The 26,352-nt window shown below is 40.0% G+C and overlaps 1 protein-coding gene across 1 annotated transcript in view; it reads right to left on the reverse strand.

Annotated features, from left to right (window-relative positions):
* The window catches only part of PSMD1 (proteasome 26S subunit, non-ATPase 1), an 80,143-nt gene that overhangs the window by 48,630 nt on the left and 5,161 nt on the right, over nt 1–26,352 (reverse strand). Inside the window, exons 3-17 of the mRNA XM_009635627.2 lie at nt 24,257–24,300; nt 23,113–23,186; nt 22,696–22,865; nt 21,619–21,824; nt 20,210–20,353; nt 19,160–19,386; nt 17,693–17,753; nt 15,925–16,053; nt 14,653–14,741; nt 13,912–13,990; nt 12,962–13,135; nt 11,868–11,979; nt 11,056–11,252; nt 10,384–10,479; nt 9,792–9,856 (exon numbers count right to left, since the gene is read on the reverse strand). Of these exons, the coding sequence (XP_009633922.1) occupies nt 9,792–9,856; nt 10,384–10,479; nt 11,056–11,252; nt 11,868–11,979; nt 12,962–13,135; nt 13,912–13,990; nt 14,653–14,741; nt 15,925–16,053; nt 17,693–17,753; nt 19,160–19,386; nt 20,210–20,353; nt 21,619–21,824; nt 22,696–22,865; nt 23,113–23,186; nt 24,257–24,300 (1,867 nt within the window). The remainder of the gene's footprint in view (nt 1–9,791; nt 9,857–10,383; nt 10,480–11,055; nt 11,253–11,867; nt 11,980–12,961; nt 13,136–13,911; nt 13,991–14,652; nt 14,742–15,924; nt 16,054–17,692; nt 17,754–19,159; nt 19,387–20,209; nt 20,354–21,618; nt 21,825–22,695; nt 22,866–23,112; nt 23,187–24,256; nt 24,301–26,352) is intronic.

Consider the following 26,352-nt stretch of genomic DNA (forward strand, 5'->3'; position numbering starts at 1 on the left):
GCTATGAAAGATGCCTACATCTAAAAACATTTGAGAATCAAAAGCCTTTAACAAGACCTAGATTACTTTGAAGCTCAAGGAGGGAGGGAGTAGGAATAAAACAACCGCCAAAAAACCCCAAAACATCCAGAGGTGCTCTGGAACCAAGTAAAAGTGCAAGCACATCCAAGCAGAGTGATCACAGCAAAAAAATTAAAAGTATCCTTTGCAATGCAGGAACCAGCCTTCATGAGGAATAACACCAAGAGGCAAGCGGGCACAGCGCTGTTCTTGAGGGGTTATTTCCCGGCAGCCAGAGGGCAAGAAGCAGTCATCGTTGAAAACTCTCTTGCTACTTAAATAAATCCGTGCTGAATAAACAAAAAATGTTCATAGAGCAGGCAGCAATCATCTACTTTCAGCAACAACTTAAATTTTCCCTTTCCAGCAGGAACATCACAGCTGGCTCACAGCATCTGGAAAGAGCAAGAGGCAACTTGGTTCTCTTCTGTCTGACCCTGTTCTTGCACAACTGTCAGTCTGCAACAAGCAATGACACAAGGAGTAATTTGCCCTAAGTGTCTCGATTCCAAGGCCTTTTCGTAACCAGTGGTTAGACTCCACCAACAGGAAACAATCCTTGAAAAAGTCTCACCCAGCAAAGATGCATTTTTTCAAGCCAGCATATAGATTTCTCAATTTTAGTAACAGAAAATAGAAGCTCAAAATGGTCCAGTTACTGAATTTAGTCAGCAACAGTAAACCTCAATCAAAAGGACTAGTGACTAATCAAAAATCCAGTCTTCCTACACAGAAAGGAAATTTCTCCATAGACAGAAAGCCATCATCAAGAAAATATGCACATTTCATTTAACATGCTAAGTGCAAAAACAAATTGCTTGTCCACTGACAAAACAAACAAGCTGAGAGTTCAGGTAACAGTCTTGGAAAGCTTAAGGACAGAGGGAGAAGCAAGAGAAGATGCAGAACTATGAAATTAGAAGACAATATACAGCAGAGATCTTGTTTTAGCAACTGTATCTACGAGAACAGATTTGAACAAAGACATTACCTTCATTAGCAAGACATGACTGATGAGAGTCACTGCAAGCTACTGTAAGAATGCCCAAGTTTGTTGTACGGTAACTGCCCCTGTGGTACTGACAAGTGAGACAGGAGGCTCAGGACTACATCCATGAGCATCATCTTTAAGTAACATATTTTTATATAAAATATATTTTTACATGCTGGCTGTGAAGTGAGAGCATTTTTATCGCTTCCAGCCTCCTTCATAAAGATAGCAACCTAAATAATAATCGATGAAAGGTTTTCAGTCATTTGCTAGCAGAACAGAGGACCTTTTTACAGGAGAAAGGGATCATGCACTTCCCATTTAACCAAAAAACCCAACCCCAACCCCCCAAAACAACCAAAAAAACCCCGCCAAACCCCAGATTCCTTTCTCTGGAGTGAAATGCTCTCAATTCTTTCAAAATCTGGCCCATGCCAAATCAACCACCTGGCCAGCTCTATGGCCTCTACATAGTACATAGAATAATAACTTACACAGTTACCTAGTTCAACTTTCCTCATTATTACAGAAACTTTTATCTGGCATATTTAGTTTCTTTTTAAGCTACTAGAGAAACAAGACAGACAAAAGTCAAAGCTTATCTGCAACATACAAATGCTATGGGAAGAAATATATTTTAGAACAATGGACAAGTATGGCTTTTTTTGTTGTTTAATTATTTGACATACATTAGGAGGTATTTAGTCAATGTTCTGGCTGCCTAATTAAAAATTACAGCACAGACATGGACATGGACATAGAGTCCCCATCCTTGGAGGTATTTAAAAGAAGGATAGATGAGGTGCTTAGGGACATGGTTTAGTGGTGGGATGGCAGGGTTAGGTTAAAGGTTGGACTCGATGATCTTAAAGGTCTTTTCCAACCAAAGCGATTCTATGATTCTATGATAAGGACTAGCTATAAATATATCCACCTCAGCAGTCTTGCAGAGACAAAAATAATGGAGTTTGAAGCCTAACAGCATGAGTGCCTTGAAACACAAATTAAGGCAATACCTTAAAAAAAAAAACCAAAACCAAAACAAAACACAACAAAAAAATCCCCAGACAAAACCAAGCAAAACCAAACTAAATCCTGACCTTTAAGCCACAGTAGCTGAATTTCTTGCTTCCCTACTTCTTAATCTCAGCTGTGGTGATAAAAAACACATTTTGTGAAGCCAATCCCAAACCATCTGGGGTTCTACAAGCTGTAGGCCTTTAGTTCAGACTCTATCAAAAAAACTTTTAGGCAGCCAGAAAAATTTATTCATTGCTTATCTTGTATTCTCCAAGTGTAAAACTCTTCCTAATCACATCGCCTCTGGCTACACCAGTATCAGTTTTCAAATGCATCAAAATACAGTTAAAAAAAAAAATCCAGTGTTAAGCAGAAGTCAAGGCATTGAGAAGAGAGACAGATGCTATAAAACTGTTCACTAGCATACAAGAGGCACACTGATTTTTTTATGGTGTTTCATAGAAAATTTTTCTATGGTCATTTTCCTACACCATTTTCTTATTGTGCAAAAATCTACAGCACTGCAAGCTGGAACAAGAAAGCAAAAGCATTACTCCCCTAAATCTTTTTCTTGGTTGTCATATGTAACATCAGCCTTAAGAGGTAAAGTAATGGAAGCACAGTAAACCTGCTAAAGGCATACTGATCCACCTGGGACACCAGAGCCCAAAGAGGCAGGATGATCACCAGAGTTCTTCTGGCTCTTTGCCTTGCAAGCTGGACCCAGGAGTCCCAGAGTTCTGGCCAGTTCTCAGGACTGATTTAATATCACCATGAAGCATTAGATTTCTTTCATCAAATTGATGAAGATGCCTACGTACAACTTTTAAGAAGCACTCCTTTGTTTCACTTCCCCTTTGGCTCTCTAGGTAACTATCAACATGGCAAAAACAACAATCAGGAGAGAAGTAACTTCCATATTTTTGCTTTGGCATTTGACACTATGGTGTTTACTGTCAAGTGTCCATTCCCATGAGACACACTGTTTTCTCCAGTTGCAAAGAAAGGCTCTTGCCCTGCAGAACAGGAGAGGAAACTTTTTCATTTTTAGATGGGAAGCTAATTATAAAAATAAGAAAGATGGTTTGCTGGAATGCCCATTTTTTCTTATTTTTAATAATTCACGTCAAACCCTATTTGTCTAGCCACATCTAAGATACCTCGCATCCAGGTATTGAGGTCCTTTCCAAACTCTGAAAAACATCATGCTCTTAAAAATAAGGAGCTTCTACCTCCCTGAAGGATCCTATTTACAAATGCTCTAGACAGGTGATAGCAACTCATCTTCAAATTCATTAAACCGTGCACAACAGATGAGTCTTTTATTCTGCAAGATGCACATCAATATTCCTTAATAAAATCCAACAGGAAGACTTTTCCATAAGAAAATAATTAATCAGCTTCATTTAATGGCTCAAAAGAATCTCAGCATTTTTGATGACTTAATTTGAAACTTTAGTTGCTGAACAGTAGTTTTAAAGCAAATTCAAGGATTTGGTCAGACACATATTTAGTTATAAATCACACTGCTTAAACGTTTAGTTACTCAGTTAAAAAGCCTTAGTGTGTATAACCTGAGAAACTGAAAATATTTTTCAGGAATTAGAAGTGTGGAGGGGAACATACGAGACTGGTTTCTCTCCCTCTTCTCGTGCACACTGTGATTTAGAGATATGAAAATCTTTATATATAAAGCTTATAGGCTTATTATAGGCACTACAGGCAGTATTTTTAGGTCCCAAGGAACAAGTGACTTCCTGAAGGAATACTTCTGAGTTTTCAACAAGGTACAAGCTAGGCTGAAGAAACTATCTCAGGTTTAAACCAATCATATTAATTTACTTATCTGTGTAGACATTCCAGTTTACAGTAGGAAGTTAAAGCATTTCATTTGCTGAGATTTTCAAAAGCTCTCAAGTGATACAAGGCTCCGAGCCCTATTTTCCAAAGTAAAGTCTCATGCATACAAAATAGACTAGAACAAAAGTAAAACAAGAGCAGGGAAAGAATTAATGCAAGATGTTGTAGTGTATTGTTTGAAACAATGAATGTATTTGTGCAAACTGTACAGCTACAGTTTTCACTGAAGTTACATTAGTTTTGCCAGGGATGCCAAGGGACTTCTCCAATGCACTACAGTTTGGTCAGTGAAGAGACACACAGCTCTGTTTCCAGTTTCAGACCTGCAGATAAAGGCATTCTCAAATCCAAAAATACTTCAGAGAAAGTCTAAGGCTTCTTCTGATTGTAGTAAGATTTCTGTTACTATTAACTTTTCACTGAAAGGGACACTCGTTCTCCTCCCCCAAGAAGACTGAATAAGACAAAGATAAAATGGGTTTGAGGGTAAACACAACCCTTTTAATCTTTACTACGCAAGAATTAACAAGCAGGTATGTTTCACTAAATTCCTCTTCACAATTAATACACTGGAAAAGCCACTGGTACAGATCACATTAGAATGACTGTTAGCCTCATACTCAATTACCCAGAAGATCTGCCATCTGCCTACTGGATAAAGGTAGGTTGGAGGAGTTAAAGAAAACAAACTGTCTAAGTCTTCCTGGAACAAAACCCAAGTATCTGATCTGTGTTTGCTTTAAAACAAATATATGGCATTGAAAATATCAAAGGCTATGTAAACACAAAGAATACAAAAGCAGGAAACATTACTGTTTCGCTTGCATCATCCTAAAATGAAGAACTGAACATAAGCCATGCAGAGCTCTCCATGTTTGGGTAGCCTACACTTATCAGCTGAGACTACATCTTCCTTTCGGGACTCTCTAGAGGCTGCATTGTTCCCTCTCCTGCCTTAGCCTTTTCCCAATAATATTGCCCCAAGGCAGAAGCAGCATCCCACAACTTAAGTCCTACTTCCCTGTGGCTCTTATTCCCCTGGACTTAACAACTGCTATGAGAACATTACACCCTTTTAGTTCATGCTTTCAAGTATTGCTGCATCCCACATTGAAGCCTTCTCCCTAACCAGATTTGTTACATCTATAAAACATCTACTTCCTCATTTCATATATATAACTAAAGTGTTTAGATACAATACAGCATTGCTCCAACACATAACAATATAAAAATAAAGCTGACTACATAGACCAATTACATCCCACTCTGCAATATAAACAAAGATCAATTCATGATCTAGAGTGGTAAAATTAAGATAAAAATAATTTTCTCCAGTTTTGAAAAGTAAAACACCTTAACTTTATCATGTTTTCCATCTCATCATAATAGTCTTAAAAAAAGAAAAAGGCTGACCAGAAATCACAAGCACCTTAAGTGCTGTTTTCCAACAGCCATGATAAATATTTTACAAACCACTTTAGTAGAAAGGAGGACTAATATATAAACACCAACAATAAGCTAAGTTTGCTCTCTTATGATGACTGGAAAAAGTATCAGGGCTGGGAGAACAGAGACACATTACAGTAGTCAAGTCAATAAATCACATCACTTCTTGCTATTTCACAATACAGCTTTTGCATAGCACTGCATCCACACTGCAATCTCCAAACATCTCAAGCTGTATTCATGCCTCTGTACCATTTTACAATAACATTTTACTTAAGTGTCTCCTGTAAGAGGTGGCCATTTTTAAATAGAATATTTTTGCAGTCTCAGATTTTTATGCTGTACTATTTTGACTGTCTTGCTAGTTGTGGAGAGGAAGAAAGGACAAGATAGTTTTAAACAATTCTCTTGCACCAAAGCATTTTCTGCTGATTTAATATAGTGGCATGAAAATGATCAGTCACGAAATACATAACTAGTGCCTAATTTTTGTAAGGCACTAAGCTGAGAGGGGAAACAAGCCATACCAAGCCCTGTAAGCCAGCAAGCTGTCCATTCGATCCCCAGTCTGCAGACCTGTGGACTGCTTCTAAACAATCAGCAAAACCAGAATTAACAGCAGCAACACCCCTGGTCAACAAGCTTCAATTCTACATATGTGGCCCCCTGGAAAGCTTTCAGGAGTCCAAGAATAGAACAAGGAAGTAAGTTTTGTGCTGTATGAACAGGACCCCACAATGTATTCTGCAGCTCAAGCAGTATGATTGCTACTGCTCTGCTCCCTAGAGCGACTTGCCTGCAGATATTCACACAGCCAGGCATGCATGCATCCAACATCCAAGCATGTAACTGCTATAGCAGCATTAACCCCTGCTCCCCTAATCCCTTCGAAACCCTTGCACTACAGCTGACTTTGAGCGATGCAGAATCCATCAAGTGTTCCTTACATGGCTTACCCTCAAAGTACCACAGGACTTGCTGAGCAAAACAAGAATTTCACCAACTTTTCACCTTTGCTCCAGACAACAAAGACAACTTTGGAAAAGAATGTAGGAAGAAAACTCCTGAACACTGCTGAAAGTGCATTTTAACATTTTTTTTTTAACTTACCTGAGAAGATAAAAGGTATGGCAGTTACAAAAAACCCCCAACTGACACTAACATAAAGAGAGCCATAACTACAGACTGTTTTCACTTGATATGTTAAGGAATATAGAAATTCTCTTAAGGAATTATATGCTAAGGAAAATATTGAATGGTGTAACTGTGAAATTTGGTATCTTTCATAACACAAGAAAATTTAATCATGCAATTCTTAGGTAAAATTTAACCTCGACTAGAACAGCCTATCTAAACCTCGATTCATGAATTTTTAACAAAGTAGCCACACACATTCTTTTGTAGACTTTTCCAATAATTAAAAAGCGCAAAAATATAAAAAAAAATTCTGTGATTTAAAAAAAATGAAAAAGTCAATCTTCAAGTTAAAGCAAACACATGTTGCTTTAAAAATTAAATGTCACTTTTTACTACATTATGTTCTATCTCATTTTACTCTGTTACTGTGCTGCTTTTATTAACTCTAGCCATAAATGTAAAGCTGTGGTCTTGAATGTAGACAGGGTTGCATGCATGTGCTAGCAAGGAAGACTCACGGAAGTAAGCAAGGACAGAAAAGCCTTACAGAATGTTCTGATATGCAAACATACTACCTAAAAATACCGGGCTTTGTGACGTTTATGACACTTTTAGTTCAAATCCAAAAGGAAGAACATTTATTCACAGATAGCTATAACAAAAGGAGAAAACAAACTAGGTATTTATGACACAAATTTGTGGGCTTTAGCTGTCAGGAGCTCTATCATATTCACCAATGGTGCTTATGGAAATTACCACCCCCTTACTGCATAACCTCCACCCTTACATGGATTTTACTATTCCTATAGGAGGAACAGATGGAAGCATAAGCCTATGGATACTCCTGCTTCTGTAGTGTACAGCCTAGCAGGCGAACTTACACCCCCAACATGTTCAACCCTACGGTAATAGCATGAATTCCTCAAGAAAAATGTAGACCGCATTAAACAAAAATTTATTCTCTTATTTCAATCCTGACTTCACAGTTCCCTTCCTGGAACCACATACAAAGAATTCAACGAGACCTCTTCTCACAGGAGCTTCAGTCATATTCCTTCACCTCAGACAAGATTGATTTCTGGGGCTTAGCCCACTGTGTTACAGACCTGCTCACCTCCCATCACAAAACACTTCATTCAAAAGCTCTGTATATCTAGCAGCTGACAGATCACTGACTCCTGCCAGTATTCAATGCTGTATTAGTAGCCTTTAAGACAAGTAAATCCAGTTAGACTTCAACAAACAACAGTCCTAAGAAAGAGATGTCATTTTAGTCATGAAATCTGACAAACTCACAGCCCACTTGCTCTTTATGTCTCTGCACACCTGCAGTGTTGAGATGGACCAGAGCACACAATTAGTGCTCACTAGCAGTTTCAGCAAACAGGGAAGGTAAAAACACCTTCTAGATCCCTACACTGATGGGCAGTATTTCCTTCCAGGAATTGAAACACAGCTTTCAGTTTATAATTAGAGAGAGTAATGCGGGGATAATATGTGGGGCCCTCTAAGCAGAAAATCCCTTTCATCGCTGCACATGAATGCGGGGGTCTGGGCTAGACAAACCAAGGGCTTCCTACAGAACTTTGTCTTTAAGAAAAACAACTGATCATTTTGTGAAAGTCACCAAGTGTTAGCAACTACAACAGCCTAACACAAGCCTTTTGCCCCCAGAAGCCGCGATAATCAGCTAAAAAGTTTTAGTCCTTTGCTACGAAGGCAGATAACGGAATTTACAAGGAAATGTTTCTCCCTATTGTGCAAGCAGGTTTTGGACTGTACCTCACCCCCCAGAAAGGGAGGGGAAGATGTAGGATAAGATCTGAACCACTGCAGAGCAGGTGAAAGAGTCAAATATGATGTCACTCATTTCCTCATTGCTGGATATGGAGAGAACAGGCCCAGAACTATCTTGCTCCCACAAGATGCCAGGACATGGCAAATGGCTTAGCTCAGAGCCTTGAAAGTTTCTCGTTTTGGTAGGAGCTATCAATGTGCAATTATGTTTTTCATTTGTTGAAAAGGAAAATTACATTGAAATCAGAGCTCAAAAGTGCTTTGTCACAACCTGTTTGGAAAAAAGATGCCTGAAACCATGGAAGGCCTGTATGGAATTTTCCTTCTGTATACAGATGCAGAAGCCAGTTAAACAGACCCTTTGGTTTCAGGGGAGACACTGATCACTCACTGAAAGCAACCAAGCAGAAGCTCTTGGGAGACGCCTGCTGCCCACAGAGAGAATTCGTTCTGTTTGTAAACTACATTTAATTGCAGCCAGAACATGCTTCAGATAAAACAGAATGGTTCCTTCTACACAAGGAACAACTTGGTTAATGACAAACTGACTGGTCATATCAGTAATCCATTTTTTTTAATACCAGCTTTAAGCACCTCTTATCTGCTTTTTAGGATGAATTTACAGACTGCCACTAACCCAAAGAAGATGCGAACAAAGGTTTTTTAACTACAGTCCCGAACCCAAGTATGCACTACCTCCTCTCAGACACATTCAAAGCCTGCAGCTTCACTCAGTGCTTGGACTACACAGATTATTGTATTAACAAATGAAGGTGTAGTCCTTGGGGAGCCTTCTAATTCCCCAATCTAGTCATTAAAAAAAAAAAACCACAAACCACAACCAACCTACAACCAAAAAACCCCAAACACCTCTGACCTAGGGAACTACAGACCACTACAAAATACCACTTCAGTGACAGATTTCACTTTAGAGAACCAAAGCAAACATCATGACTATTTTGTGATGGGCTTACATTACCACAAAGTAAGACCAGTAACCTGTCGGTATTTTAACAGTGGATACTTAAAAAACAAAGACTATTTCAACATCCTTCTTCAGGTGATTTTTACCAAAGTCACAACCTCCAGGAACAGTTTAGATAGCAATTAGGCAGACATTTGTCCGAGTTCTGCTGCCTTTAAGAGGCCTGGCACAAGCACTGTATATTTAATTTTTAATTAACTCGCAATCCTACAAATATTAATTTTTCATTCTATTTGTCAATTTCATCTAACTCTATTCAGACAATTAAGCCATAAGTCCGGAAACCTACAGAAAGGCTCATTAAGCATCTGCTGAGCATTAAGGAAGGCTTCTAATTCTGAACCAAGTTTTATTCTCTCTCAATTTTTTTGACTTTTCAACCTCCATTCAGTTAGCAATTAAGTCATTTTGTGAAAGCAATAACATACATTTTCAGGAAATGTGTAACAGACATCAAATTAAAGGCTGTAGAAGTGACCAAGGAAGACACTGTACCTGAACAGAATGAAACCAAGTGACTCAACAGCTGCCCGCCTCACGTCATCATTCACATCACTCACCTACAAAAGGGAAAACAGGACATTCAGAACATAGCGGAAACACTTGAGGACTCTGCAACATTTCAGGCCAGGTATCAGGCACACAAGTTAATCAAGAAGACAGGATTATAGAGAAAGAAAGTTAACAATAATGTTCAGCCTCACCCTTGTTCGTACACTGTGACTGCAAGCCTAGCAAAGAGCAGACAGACCTTATCTTTCACAGCTTAAGCTGGTTTTTTCCCCAGCCCATCATTACATAGACTATTCACTGCAAACCCATTACCAACTACTTTTAGGATCGTTTTATTTTTCAATAGGTTCCTTTTTTGTGATACCAGGTTGAATATTCTCTTGCTGAAAGTCTACTTAACCTAACATCAGTAGACCCTGTTATTTCTACTCATAGTATTAAGGAAAGCTTTCACCACTTCACAGTCTCCGATTTGGACTAGAACATTAACACTGTAGACACAAAGCCTGTTAAAGTGATGTGCTTACTTTCTCACCACAAATTTGCTATGTGCTCCTAAGCCCACAGTACTTACAGCCACATGCAGTAGGCGTCTGATAGCCTTGTTGTTCCCTGAGCCACAGTATGCCATAGCAACAGTGTACATGCCAGAACGACGGAGAATTGGATCCTGGAAGAGAAAGCATAAATATTTTAACATCCATCCAAACAGGGACTCAGTAATTTTGACTTTAAATCTGCTCCACTCTTGGGCCTGGAATCTGCAAACAGGTAGCCTGTTTAATTGTTTATTAGGGATGAGTAACAAGACAATCACCAAAGCAGGGCTGTCATTACTAATTTCAGGGGGACAGAAAGGTGCTATGCCACAGGCTGCCAAAGAGAATATCTGGTAGATGTGTCAGTCTGCTGCTTATTCATCATCTGCTATGGACCTAGATCCTTGAGAATGACCCACCTACAGTGAGCCTCATCTGTTTTTAACCATTACACCCTGTTCTGCTCCTTGTTGCTGCTTATAGGACTATGGAGACTGAGTAGGAGGCTAAAGAAATACACAACTAACACTGTTGTTCTTGTATTTTTGATCAGAGGAAAGCAACCTGTGAAACTGCCACACTTCAGATCTCTGTAAGAACTTTCCTGGTTCAAAACAGCCAACGCACCATAGCTGGAGATTCACAAAAGAACAGGAAGGTCACCCATGATACAAAAGGGCCAGGGATTAAGCCACAGTTAAACTCACCTTATCTCTGCAGAGACTCTCAATGAGAGCATCTGCCTCCTCCATCCTCCCATACATGACTAGAGCAATTCCAACTGCAAGGCCTCGCAAAATCTTTTCGTGCTGGGTTTCCTGTGCATAGCCAACCATGTCCTCAATAGCCTGAGCATTTTTAGATCCCAACATAACTAATCCCAGTGCCAGGCCAGCTGCCTCACCTGCACAGCACAGAAAAAAAAATTAAGCAAACTTTGTTCCCAGAAGCAGTAAATGTTATATCTGGAGAATCACATATCTGGACACCACCAGCAACCCCATTATTCAAGGCCAGAAGCGTAATGATAACCTCCCAGCCACAACTTAGCAGTCTTCCTACCAAGTTCAATTTTCTCTTCCTTGAGCCAAAAGCTGCTAAGATAATTTCCCTGTGAACCCCTGCCGATGCAGCACCAGCCCCCACAAGCTTCTCCAAGCCTATATCTCAGCTAAAAGGGGCATGTGGCTCTGGAAATCAACCACACTGAAAAAAACACATATGACAAAGGAAAGAATAGAGCAAAATAAGGGATTGTTTAAAGACCTAGCACATCTTATCAATATTTGGCATAGTGCCACAGACCAGTCCTGACAGGACCTCTGAACATTACTGCCACATTACTAAAGAACCATGCTGATCAGGAAAAGGTCAGTAAACAAAACACAGCTAAGGCAACCTAGAAGCAATCTCTGCTGCTAACAGAAAAGCTGAAAAAAAAAAAAAACCAAACAGAAAAAACCCCCAGATGCCTGATAAGGCCTCAGATGGTTATTTGCTTTGAAAGCAAAACATTTACCTGTCACTGCATCATCCTGGTATAGATTTGTTTTCAGCAAATCGTACACATCTTGACGTGCTGTCCCCATGGCAGCCAGACCCAAACCCAAGCTTCCACCATGTCGGACAATCTAGAGAAGCATATGCAAGTTCAGTCATCATGAAACAATATGGCTTCAGCTGAAGTAGACATCTCTCCATCAATATAAAGCTGCAAACTTTTAGCCCCAAACTACCCAGAATAAACCCTTGACCTGTTAGAAATACCACTGTCACTATCTCAGGCAGTAACTCTGATGAAAGAGGCAGAAAACAGAATGGAAACAGCAGTTCAAAAGCCCATAAACAATGAGTATCAGAAGCTTTACACATAGCACTAGAGACTTTCTAGTATCTTTAAGGTCTTTTTCCCCACTGAGTGATTTACGTAAAACCATAAATCTGTGCCATGTGTAAAAATTGCTGCCTAATAGTAGCTTTTGAATAGAAAGGTAAATCAATACCCACTTAAACAGTCTACATTTTCTTTTGTTCTAACAACAGATACAAGAAAGGCAATACATTTGCAGTAAGACAAGTGGGATCCATTCACAGAGTTTTTGAAGTAGTCGTCTGAAATTCCCCAAAGAGAAGAAAGGAACATGCTAGGAAAATACTAATCTATTCCTAACTTTAAAAGAGACTTTTCATAGAGGTTTACCAAAAAAAAAAAAAAAAAAAAAAAGGTGAATTAAACACTTCTTTTTGTATAAGGATGCATTAAACCTACAGGGCAGCAGAAGCATTTTGTGGTTTATTCCTCTGACAGCTAGGCTGCAAGCAATAACAGTGCCTGAATACTGCAGGTCCACTAGCAAAACAAAATAAATATACAAGTAGTAAGTAAGACAAGGTAGATTCACTGTCAAATATGTAAGAATTTCCTAAAAATCCTACCCAAGCCTTGAGAAATAGGTTGTTAAACCCAGACTTTATATTTAAGACCCACAGGAGCTGTAAGTATCGCACTACTGCCACATTCTTATTTACCTCTAACCCCCACTTCTAAGCCAGCTAGCACCCTTCTGGATATTCTCAACAAAACAAAGGTTCATTACTGAACTCAGTACATACATCATTGCTGGCATTCTTCAGCTGGTTCAGCAAATAGTCAATGATGTCCCCACCATGGTTAGCATGAATGAGACCCAAGGCATAAAGGCCTCCGCCTTCCTGGTAGGCTGACCCTGGAGAGGTGTCCTTGGGTAGGTATGTTGCCATTAGCTGTAATGCTTCTTTCTCATGGCCCTGTATGCCCAGTAGGAAGGGAAGACAGTGGGAAGTGAAAGGTGAAAAAAGAGTCGATGCAAACACTTCACAACAATATTTAAACAAGCAAGGAAAAAACCTGTTATAGCCATTACTTTCTCCACAAAAATCAGCCTTTCATTGCTGTACAATCAGCAAAGAATCCTTCTGTACTGGGGTTTTATTAACCACAATACACAAGTATTCATCAATCACTTGGTCACTGATCTAAACCAGGACAGAAGCCACACCAATTCATTCACTAGAGTACTTTAATGAGGGTTCAGGCACACAAAACAATTACAAAGACTTCTTGCTATTTCAAAACAGCTTTAAATATACCCTCTCTGTGAATGAATTTGAAGAAAATGACCATTCAAACTTACTGAAACTTACTACAGTACGGACTTTCATAGTGTCCCAAAACCACATAAGAAATATACACCTGCAATTTTAATAGCTAGAAACTATTAAATCTGTTCAACTCACAAAGGAAGAGAAGAACTAGGAAGAGACTCTCTCCTTCAGCCATGTTATCCTACCACTTTTCTGATGCTCAGCAAAGCATGCCGTAAACTATATCAGATATTAGATGAGATGGACTTGATAAAGCACGCTCTTCTCTAGTGCAAAGATACAAACTATGTTACAGTTGTGCCATGCAATAGACTAGGTAAACTGGAGTGCAGGCATCATTCAGAATCCCCATTTCAATGTTTTCAGTGTTCACAAGTCAAGCATTTATATTGAACAGAGAGAAATTAATGCAACATTACCTTATGTATAACACCCAAGCTGGCAGTAGCAGTAAACTTAGCCCAGTTAGTGGCCCTGGCCAGCCACTCCAAATTGTCTCTGGAAGATGAAAAGTTATACAAAGTTTTTCATACAGCCTGTTCTTCATCCTGCAGGGTTTCACAGCACTAAAGACCACTTTCAAACCAGAAAGCAGCTCCAGAAGGCAAGAAGGCTAACCACACTTCCATTTTATACCTCTCTCCCCTTCATCAGCCCTGATTTTTGGCTGGTCATAATCAAGCTTCTCGATACTGGTGATCTCAGTGAAAGATGGAGAACAACTGCACAACATGCAGCCCATCAACTCTCTTGGAGAAACTCTAGCAGAGTTTCTGGAGCTTTCCTCAAGTTCTGGTAAGATCAGCCCTGACACTTCCCTTCCAGGAGTCATTCAGCACTGTCAGTCTCCACCAAAAAGGATATATCATCTCGGAAATTCTCCAACTATAAACAAAGAGAACTGAAATTCCAGACCTCCACCCTCCAAACTGCTCATATGGTTAGCAGTCAAATAAAGCCAGTTTGTGAGGACAGAGAAAAGGAAACAATTCCAGCTTCTTCCCCTCTGCCTTCACATTAGTTTTCAGACCCTTTGTTTGTTCTTCTCTAAGCCCATCAGAGCTCTGCAGCCACCCTTTTGGAAGCATCAAGCTCAGTAGGGCAACAATGTTGTTCAAACACTTCTGAATGACACTGGAGCTTCCTTGCCATAGATTTACCTAAGGAACTGGTCACTGGTTGTACCACAGTGCATAAAGGAGTTTGCTATAACCGTTGCTGTATGACACACGGAATTCCGCACTGCATCCTGAAAGAACAAAAACAATCAGTATCACCAGTCAGCAGAAGATATGCCTGCCCTAAGTCACTTAACATGCTTGCCAGCACACTAGAAAAATGGATTGCAATTATGCTCCATTTAACTGGCAATTTCCCTTTAATAGATCGTTAATATGTTCTGATATATCCTCAACCCATCCTTCCAGTGCAAACAATACTTTCTGTGAGATTCTATCAGAGATGTGATTATCTCAATTGAAGCTTAACTGGAGAACCCCCCTTCTGGTTCCGAGAACCGAGCACTGCAGTGCGTGTGCTGCTGACGTTTTCAAGCCGATCCTGGAACACTGCGCAGGATCACTCCCAAGCACTTAACCAGCAGATGGAAAAGATTTTCCAATACATTTGAAGTGCCTCCTGAAATAGATGAACCCACTGACAAACATCCCCTATCATTTTTGCTGATGATATGCATTTTATTTCACATATAAAAAGACTTCTCCTATGGTTTCTAATAATCATTTACCTTAAGAGAGTCTAATTTACCTGTAAGTTTTCATTTGACCACCCTTGAGTAACACCTTCCAAAACAAAACCAATTACTCAATTGACTAGGACTGCCTACATTACAATATCTGATCGGTTTTGTCTTCATTGTGGAAATATTAGTCTCTGAGCACATGTCAGGATTTCTTTAGCCAAGTTGAAGGTGTGGTCTCACATAACACCTCAACCAAGATACCAACATACTATATCCTACAGTCCTGGCTGACTCCCTCCTTCCTCAACCAGCAGCATTTGCAATGGATCAGTCAAGGAGCTGGAGGGTGAGTTCGTCCATCTTACTGACCAGATGGAAAACAAAGCCAGCAAAGAAGGGGGGAGAAAAGGATTCGTTTCTATAACCAACTGGAAAAAAAACCAAAACAAAACACACTAATAGGAGCCTGCCATTAGGTAATACTAACTCTAAGTTGAAACAATCTGATTATATGGCCTTCTTTAGGTGCAATCAGCTCTTCTTCAGCCTCACCGGTTCAAGTTCTAAATTTTAATTTAATCACGACTAAACCACAGATTTCTATCCTCAAAACCCAGGAAGGCCAAGCTAAAATGTAAGATGATGTTGTAAAATAACAGCAGCATGGTCAAAACAAACACAGGATGAGTCAGATGAAGCCAAGACAACCATATCTAACAAAGCCTCTTACCTTTGTGTTTTTGAGAATCATGAGGTCTGTATTGTTGTTTCGTATTAAAAACTGCAGATGTAACTCAATGGCCATTTCCCCACTTAAAATTTTAATCATTTTTGATATCTGGTCCTTAGGCTCTGAGTTCTTCACATAGAAGCAAAAATAAGAAAAAAACATGAGAAACCAACTATGGCTCTTTTAAAATACAGTTCATGAGAAGCCATTCTGATATGTTCCCATCACTATATTCCAAAATCTATCGGGTTTTAGGACTAAAAGGACATTGTTTCTGCCCTTGCTGCACAAGCCCAAACCTCCCAGATAATCAAGTCCCTTTGCGCACAACAGTGCAGGTGAGAGAAGAGACTCTGAAAAGAAATCTATCCTTTCACTAAAAGCAAAAGAATATGCATGACACTGATATTCTGCAAGTTGCTGTTTGGCCTTACAGATGCAATGAATCTCCTGAAAGAGGCAACCACTTTTATAAATGCGAACCTGTCTTTCCATCGAAGCTTTAATGGAGAGGACCACAACACTTTTTGTATAACCCTGCTGAGCTACAGCATCATTCTTGTGAGCTACAGGCTTTATTTAGAACAACAGCTAGTAGAACCAGGAATCTCTACTACCCTCACTTTCCAGAGCTGAGAAAGCCTCCTTCTTCCTCAAGGTGGAACAGTTTCCACAGATTAAGTTCCAACTGAAGTCCCTTCTGAGCAGGGAGAAAAAGTACACTGTACTGACATTGTTAGCTGGTCAGAGACCAGCCAAGCATGAGTAGTTCAGCCCCTAAACTAATCCCCTCAATCATTTCTTTGTAGTCAGCATTCTGAATTGTGGAGGATTATGCTCAAGAACATTTCTGGCCACATAGATCATTTTTATGTACTTGTCCCTTGGCGCAGTCAGCAATGCCAATGCAGGAGAAACTGATTCAAGACACCTTTCCTGCACAAAAGCACTGCTTACAGGTTCCTTGATGGGGCAAGAAACGCAATCCCTTTTGTTTTCCTTGTGGAATATAATTTCAAGAAAATACTTCTGTTTGCCCTTGACTGATTTTTAAGTGATCAGAAAGAATCTCTCAAAGATTCCCAAGTCAAGTTTGCAAGCATGCACCATGGGAAAAAAAAAACAAAACCCCACAACAAAAAAAAACTTGTCTTGGCATTTACTGTCCTCTCTAGTAGCATTTACTTTCCTCAGCATTAGAAGTATCAGAATTTCATTAGCTATTCTACATGCTGAAATGCAATTGTATGTTCATGTTAAAAGTGAACTCACTTTCTCCAATACTTGGTAAAAGAAACCAAACAAGAACATTCTAACCAGCTGGCCCAGCAATGCAGCCACCATGCTAGCCAGAGGCAACACCTTCCTCCTTCACAGAAAAGGAACTACATTACGTCAGCATCCCCTCCTGCCATTCCTGCAGAACAGCATCAGTTCTATCCAGCCAGAACCTCAGCTGGATTTCAGAAAGAGAAGCAAAAAACCTGCACCAAGCTAATTCATCAGCTAAGGTTCTCAGCAGCAAATTTCAGGCCCTTTCTTCTGGAATGAGTTAATTATTTCAATACCAATAGAAAGCACATATGTGAGCCAGATCCTTCGTATCTGAACTGCTGGACTTGCAGACTGTCAAGAGATCACCTTGTTGCCAAGCAAGACAGAAGCAGAATTCCATTCTTTATTAGCCAAACCAATTTAGCAACCTCAGAAATTCAAAGAGAACACGTAAGAAAAACTAAGCAAGGCATATTTTGGAAATGGCACTCACAATTTCTGCAGACTTCCCTGCACAAGTGCTTCCTGGTTTCTCTTCTGCTTCCATAGCATCACTGAAATAAAATAAAAATTAAAAATGCAACCCAGTTCATCACTCATAAGTAGTCAAGCACTGTAATTATGGCTGAATATTGTCCTGAAAGAGTAGCCTGCGATTTGGAGAGGATGACTGGAAACAAGACAAGGGCTGACTATCTGGAGGTCACTGCTGAGAAGCAAACTCCTCCCCAATTCAATTTTCAGGGAACTTGAAGACAAAGGCACAGAAAACCCCACCCTCTTATTCCACCTATAGAGACAACAAAAATAGATATGCTTGTAGGGAATGAACAGGCAGAGACCGGTGAGAAAACAAGGTCAACAAATAAGGCAGCAAGGATAATTATATCCTCACCCAGAAGCCTTGAGCTCATCACTATTAGGATGGATGTTAAGAGTGTTGAAATGGAAGTGAAACATTAAGCTGTTGTTAGCACCTTGTCCTAATGCTTCACAGGCTGACTTATAAATTAGTCTGTGCCTTTCCTTTTATTTCACTGGAAGAGAGAAGAATGCTTGCTATGCTCATATCACTGATTCAAAAGCATTTAGACCCAGCTCCTCACAGCTGCATAAGCCCTTATATGTAACCAGCCTCCATCTAGTCAGCATTCTCCATCACACACTACCAAAGACAGCAGAGGGACCAGAGGGTACAGTTATGACAGCTCTGGTGACTGAAGAGCAGATGGAGCACAAACTTCTTCCACGCTGCCCCCAAGCTGGGCAGCAGCCTTAGCATAGATTGGCCAGTGTTGTAGAAACAGAGGTTTAAAACAAAACTATGTCAATTACCCATAAGCCATCAAAAGAAGAAATAAAGATGATAGAATGGTTAGTGCCAACTTTGGTTTTCTTAACAGCAACTTCCTGCAGCTAAGATCCAGTGATGTTGACCACTGAATGAGTTTTAAATGTCAGGACTTTAGCAAAACTCAGACTAGATTTGAACTGGCTCTTTTTAACTGCAAGTACAAAAGGGTCTATAACACTACAGTATCATCTGAGCTTACTCTTCCCACAAGCAGGCAGCAGACCACAAGCTATGATGTGAAAACAAACTCGCACATAGCTTTTCCTTCCTTAGCTTTACGAGTTGCTGCAAAGATCACACAACGTCAGACTGTTCCCAAGCAATGCACACTATGGCTTAATGAATTACTGCTCATTAGCTGAGCCATGGTAACTGCACCATGCTTACCTCAACTGCAAAGGAAAATGCATTCTTTCATACAACAGTGGATTCTGGCAATAGATAATTTTGCCCTGAGCAAATAGCATGTCTTGTCTATTACCCTGACTTAAACTAAGGGGAGTAACTCAATTGCTTGTAACAGGCATCCACACACAGACCACGAGGCTCCATCAGAGCAGGACTGTAGCCAAACGGTTACGCCTCTTCTCAAGCCACTCTCCTCACCTGTCTTTCTCCGATCCAGGGACGGTGCCAGTGTTGGTGGATCCAGGCACAGAAGCAATGGGAGTGCCAACCATGCGGAGATTCTGGATCACAGAAGACAAGAACTGCTGGCTAGCACTTTCGTACAGATCAAAGCAAATCTGGTAGGCCATGAGAAGGTTATCTTCTTTCACCAGCTTTTCCAAGATGTCACTCACAGCCTGTGGGTCATCCAGGAATATCAGGCACTGAGCAGGAGGAAGAGAAGAACAACAACAAAAAAAAATCAGAAGTCTTTATATACTTCAGAATGAAAAAGCAATACTACCCGAGGCCATACTCCATTCCCTCATCTGCTGCTTCCACTGAACACCCCTTCAAAGAGGGTAAAATTCTCTCTCTCTCATAGGAGATAATAGAAATCTTGGAAGAGTTTTCATAGGTCAGTTTAAAAACAAGATCAAGTATTACAAATTCAAAACACCATTCAGGCCTTCCTATTTCTGCAGCTTTATCTTTGGAAACTGACAATGTTGTCCTACTAAACACAGACATTTCAAAAACACGTTAAAGGAGCATCTGTCATTTTGTAGGGACATCTCAGTTAAAAGGGAATAGGCCTAACACTCGAGTCACATGTACATGGCATACCAAGACTGGCAAAGGCCTGAGAACATCTGAGTAACTTCATGAGTGGTTCTGTAAACACTTTCAGACAATGGCTTACAAAAAAAAAAAGCACTGTAAGTGCTCTTTGGAGGAAAAAATAAAATTCCAAGCTGTGAACTCCCCATCTGATACTCCCTACATAGGCTTGAAATATTCTGTCAGAATTGTTTATGTCCCCAAACTGCCTCTGAACATGTTTGTTTCTCTATAAATTGACCAAATGTGCAATATTTGCATCTTTTTCAAGTTGATCTCACTTTGATATATATTTGAAGCATTCAACCAGGAAAAGATATTTCATTTAACTGAATAGAAAACAGAGATCAGATAGATGTCAAGTCAAATACATCTAAAGAAGAGCAACTTTTGATTGATCATTAAAAATCACTCCGAGAAGTTTACCTGGCACACATTGATGAAGTCTGGTTTCTCCAGATTCATGTAGATTTTAACTAGAACTCTCAAGACTTTATTACGGAACTGTTTATTCTGCATCAAAGACATACAGAGCTTCAAGCTGTAGGCTAGCATCCCAGGAACATCGTTCTGAAATAAGATTCAGGGATATCAAGTCTGGGTTTGGACCAACAAGCAGGATATAGAAATTAAAATAAAGCTACCTCCTTTCTATTTTAAAAAGCAGAGTAAAAGACACGCATATATAAATCTTCACAATTTCCTTTCCCATTTTCAGAAAAGCTTATATGCAGGTGTATTGCAGGTAAAAGAAAAAATACTACCAAAAACATACAAGACCAATATTTAATTCAGTAGTTAAAATACACAGAAGATTAATTTAGAAGTTCAACACCTATTTCCCCTTCTTCACCTTTCTTGTTTGAATAATCATTCTCAAATGCAGTGAAATTCGCTGCACTAACATAAAATGTTAGCAAAACAAACCACACACCCAGAAAAGATCCCAAACAGACCTATTTCTCGCTAGAGATTGAGATAGAGATTTGGTTACTAGACTTCAGAAAGGTAATTTAAAATGAGGGATTTATAACGGGCAATTAAGTTAGTAAGTGCATGGGACAGCAAACAGAGAAAGCAAGATGGATGCCTTATGATATATAGCCATGGAAGACATCCAAAAATATGGGAAAGCTGTAAACTGAAATGTGGTATAACGTAAAGTTTTAAACCATGTGTCTTGCATTTGACTGAGATACTGCAGCATAACAAGACCACACACAACCACTGAGCTGCTGCAAATGACTACAGGCACACTTCTCTTACTGCCATTACTAGCTAACTTACCTTAAACCCTCAGTGAAAGATGTTAAAGCCAGACTGTACTGCCTTGCAGTCAGCGCAGGCTAAGACTGCACACAACCACTTACTGAAAATTACAGCAGTTTACTCAACTACTGGATTTTTTTTGTTTTGCTTGACATAGATAAGTCACTTACCTAGCCCTAAGGATCCCTTCTCACAGTGAACTACAGCAGATGACAGGCACAACAAAATAAGAGCTGTTCTTACATTATGCCAGACTTAAGGTCTGCCTAGTCCAGTATCATCTCTCTGCTAGTAGCTGACAGGGAGTACCTTAAGAAGAGAGCACATAGCCAAGCTTCCTGGGAATATTCTCCCAGCAGCTTGCAGCTCAGGGATTTCTTAAAGGCAGGGGCCCTGAGTAGCTCCACCTTCCATGAACATGTTGAACTGAACACCCCTGAGTTTCATCTTTTATTCTGTTCATACAAAACCGGGCAAGTTCCATAGCAACATGAATCTTGCACTTCACTCCTGGATCCATACCCAGAAGAGACCAGCTACATGCACCTCCTGTCTCTTGCACATACCGATTCAAGGATGGTTTTCTCAAAGATGTCCAGCCTGCGTGTCTCTAGAGCAATGCCGATGGCCTGCTTGTACTTGTGGTCATCCAGGCACCGCTGGAACATTTTGTTCACTATCCCTTCTAGCCTTTCATCGACAGGTTTCTTCTCCCCTTCTGGCAGCTCCGCATTCTCCACACACTGCTTGGTATAGTGGTCGATACATTTTGCTGAAAAGATATTGAATATGTATTGGGGGGGAGGATGGTGGGGGTAAAGAAGTCAACTTCTGTAGCTTTTTACAGATGAAGAGACCAGCATGTGCATACACACATTCTACTAGCAAATACAGAAACTACAGAAAGGTGAAGCACAAGAACTATTTGTGTAGTCATATACAGACAGAAGTGGAAGATACTTATATTCTTTCCTAAAAAACTCTGATTTTAGTGCTGAAACCAAGTAGATTTTTTTTTTTTTTAATGGAACCAAGGACATGATCTTTGTTCAAGCAGCACAATATTTTAAATAAATGAGGAAACAGCAGTAGGAGACTTCCTAGCTCCACTGTAAGCACTAGCTGGCGAGACTGAAAACCAGCCCCGGTCCATCACATCCTGCACAAGGTAAGTGATACCAGCAGATGAGACTTTTAAAAGATATTCAAATTATACATGCATTCAACATCTGACTTGCTATTTGTTAAGGGTGGATTTAAAAAATTGTATTCCTCAGGTGTGCAGCTACACTTATTAGCTGACTATTTCCAAAGTTATGCTACAATTGATAATAACATTAGCACACAAATGCGAGAAAGGACAATAAACAACCAAAGCAACTTTCTTACTAGGAACTCACAATAGAATAAGGGTTAAGAATAGAAAAAAAATGCCAGAACTCCTAGTCAGTTCCATTACAGAATCCCAAAGCAAGAGAAAGCAAGCACAAATAAACTGGGTAAAATCAGGTGCAGCATCAGTTTAAATGCATACAAGGAGAGGAAGAGGAATATGGAGAAAAGCAGCAAAGTCAAGTAAAATCTCAAAACTGCAGTAGTTTTGACAACACAAGAGATTTTCTTTTGCAGCAACAGTTGTTTACCAATGATCGTCTCCACGTATTCCGAGTTGTCGTTGACATTGAAGAGGTCACCTGCTCCCAGGGCATAGTTCAGCGATTCCTCAAAAGCTCCCAGGTGGTAAAAAACTTTAGAAGCAACTAGAGCAGCAAACTGCCGACTCCGAAAGCCCTCATCTTCATAGAGAACTTCACTACAAAGAAGAGAGAAGAGCATCAGCTCTGTGTGCTCAGTTCTCTTTAAGGCCACATGACAGCTGGATCAAACTTGCATCTTTGAGACTACAGGTCCAACCCCACATCCACTTATATTAGTGCTCTGAGGAAAATATGGAGCTGGGTGCTGTACTAACCAGTATCAAGCAACCAGAACTACACCCACTTCACATCTCATGTTCTTTTTAAGCATCACACCCTGAAGTAATAAGTGTCTTCTCTTACATTTTATCCACTGACTCAGAGATTTCTGCCCAGAAGTCATTGACAACAGCATTCAACTTGTGAAGAGCAAACTCCTACAAAGAAATAACAAAAACTTGTATTACATTAAAAATGCACTTATTATCTTTCCATGGTAAAAATAAGTACCTCCTAAGACCGATATCAGAAACACTGACCCATTTCAACAGCAAATTCTACTTTAAAAGATCTTTGCAAGCATTCACTAATCTTTTAAAGGCCTTTGCAAATAAAGGGCTGTTCATTAACAGGTAGGACAACCCTGATGTTCCTTCCCACAGCCTCTCTGTGATGAATAACTGGCTAAAATGACTGATAGGTGAAATTCCTTAAAGTACAAAGTTTTCAGAGTCTTTGTGGCAACCTTTGTGTAGCACACAGAATTGGCCTGTTGTCTATGCCAGCCAACTCTGTCTTTTGGACACAGTACTTCAGCAGATAAACAACATCAAGACTAGAATCAGTGTACCTGTAATCAGCTCAGAGCAAAAGGGCTCATTCAGATCTATCACCACCTATGTCTGCTTCCAAGCAAAACATTTAGGGGATTAACAACATTACAAGATGCACCTCTCCCTCCTAAAAGGGTCTACGTTAACTGCTCAAGTAACTAGCAAGCATCATCAATACATCACCACTTCAAGTGCTTATCATTGTCCTATGGATTCATACACTCTGCAGGCTGTAACCTTGCTGCTACTGTTTTATTTTCCTACTACTACTACTGTGATTTTTTTTTCCAAGTGAAAACTGTAACTGTGATTTCGTTTTACATCTCTTCAATTATGTTAAAAACTTGAGATGTTCTTCAGATTTGAATTTTACGTAGTCAAAATGCTGTCTCTGGAACAATTTTAAGTAACAAAGCTCCATTATCATCAGAGAGCTGGGAGCTTTAGTGAATAGAGATCTCTGCATGTGAAGCTCCAGTTTGATCCATGTTCAAAACAAAGAAATTTGCCATCTACTATCATGTTATTTAAGCCCTTCCTTTCAGCCTTCAGGCTAGATATGATTTGGGGCCCACCTGTTGCTGTCCAACCATTAATTATTGAGATCCACTCATTTCTGATTTGAAGCTCTCAACATAATGCCTTTGCTGTTGCTCCCAGGTGCAAGAGCTTACCTTGAGCTGCGGCTCTTCTTCATCCAGGAGAGAGATAATTCCAGCTGCAAAACAAGATTATAGTCAATTTTGGATTCTCTGCTTCAGAAGTGAACATGTTATTTGGTTCAAAACCAACAGAACAGGGAAGAAGTCTGTCTCTGGAATGGTGATTTAAAATCTTCAGTATTAAAATTCAAAGATCATGTCCAAGTTTGAATTAAACATGATATAAAATGGTTCAGAATTTCTAACTAAAAAGGTATGCTGTTTATAAAAGATGACCCTTCTTAGAGAACATATTACATGGGAACTCAGAGAATCTGGGATTTACTTCCAGTTCCATCACTAGTTTGCTGACTGCTTTCTAGCAAATCACTTCCCACTTCCCCAACGGGTATAAAGCAGATCATATCAAAACATCCTAACTTTTTTCATGCCAAGGAAACAGGCCCAAGAGAAGATGTCTCTCACAGCTTTAGCAAGACTCCTGATGCTGTCCCAGAACATTTGTACAAACAGAAATACTGTTTAACTGATACTCTTGAAAGAGAGTTTGCAGTTATTTGTGATCTGAAGAACGGTTAGAGACAGTTTTATTCTCAGACTGCAGGGACACAAGTGAAAGGGTTGGAATAGGATCTGATCAAAGTCCAACACAATTCACTGCTTTTAATCTTTCATCTGTTGTATAGATTGATAACCTTTTTAAATCTAAAAAAGATATCATACTGGAAAGGCCAGCCAGCCTACTGGAGGGCTGAACTGGGCTTTCAAAAGATCTTGACAAATCTAAAAGAAGTGTGCAGGTCAAAACTAAAATGTACAAATATAGAAAGGAATCTGAATTGTACAGTGGATTAAGATGAAACATGATAAATATCATTTGGCTGCAGTGGGAGGCAAAGAATCCAGACTTCACACTGAGATGTGTAGGTGAGAGCATTTCTTGGCAGATATGCGAGGCAATCCTTCCCTCTGCTCGGCACCGACACACCTGAGCCAGACCACTGTGGTGTCCAGTGCTGGGCACCATGTTTTAAGAGTTGTGAGCAAACCAGGGTGTTCAGAACTAAGCAACAAGAACAAAGATGTCAAGCAATGAGAATTTACAAAGGTTGACTGGAGGTCTGTAACTGGTTAGCCTACGGAAGTCTGGGAAGGGTACAGAGTTCATACATGGACAGGGCAGCTGCCAGCAGAAAAATAATCTGATCTTTGTGTCAGAAATGAACAGGAATAGTAAGACCAAGCTTTATTTGGATCTTCAAAGTTTAAGGTTTGATGATAAGAAAAGTTTTCTGACAGTAAGACAGCCATTCACTCTGCCTAACAAGGTTGTAGAACCTCCATTGTCAGAGGTTTTTTAAAACCAGGTTAGGCACATGTCCGTCAGGAACAACTGAAGGAGCACTGATGAGGCCCTTAGGCCAGGAAGGCAGGTTCAGTAGCCCACCCCACAGCGCTCATTCCAGCTGTTTTCTGCAACTCTACTCCAACTGTAAGATTTCACTTTTTTTAAAAAAAATAGGCTCCTACATTTACCTGATCTATCAGGAGGAAGCAATCTCACTCCTATTCAACATACTATTTCCACCTTTTTAAAACACCTTTGAAATTAATTCCTACTTCTCCTCAATTAAAACAAGACTCAAACATAAAGCAAAGGGTTCGGGAAGAGAAAGCTACTTGCAGGCTATTATCCTCTGCACTGTTTCTCTCACAAAGCCACAACCAGTCACATATTAATTTCTGACCTGAGTACTTCTGGAAATATTTCTCATATTTTCTTACTCTATTAAGTTCTCAGTAGATCCAGAAATAGCGCTTAACATCTAACTCCTCACACACTTCATTAGCCTGGACTCTTCAGGCTGGCTTTTCCTCTGCAAGGCATTGGCATTTCTGATCCCCTCCGAAGTTCAAGTCTGGCCTCTTTGCCCTTTCTCATTCCCTGCTCTACTTCCTACAGAGCCCGGCCGCCGCCAGTTTTACACCTCCTGTGCTTTATTCACTTCAAGCAGGTGCAGACCTTCAGTTCCCAGCTGCGGCGCAGGGGCACCCCAGGGTCCGCCGGGGGGCTTGCAAAGCCACCCGAGTGCCCCCGCAGAGCGCCG

This window comes from Egretta garzetta, unplaced genomic scaffold, assembly GCF_000687185.1.
Source record: "Egretta garzetta isolate BGI_Z169 unplaced genomic scaffold, ASM68718v1 scaffold333, whole genome shotgun sequence".
NCBI lineage: Eukaryota > Metazoa > Chordata > Aves > Pelecaniformes > Ardeidae > Egretta > Egretta garzetta.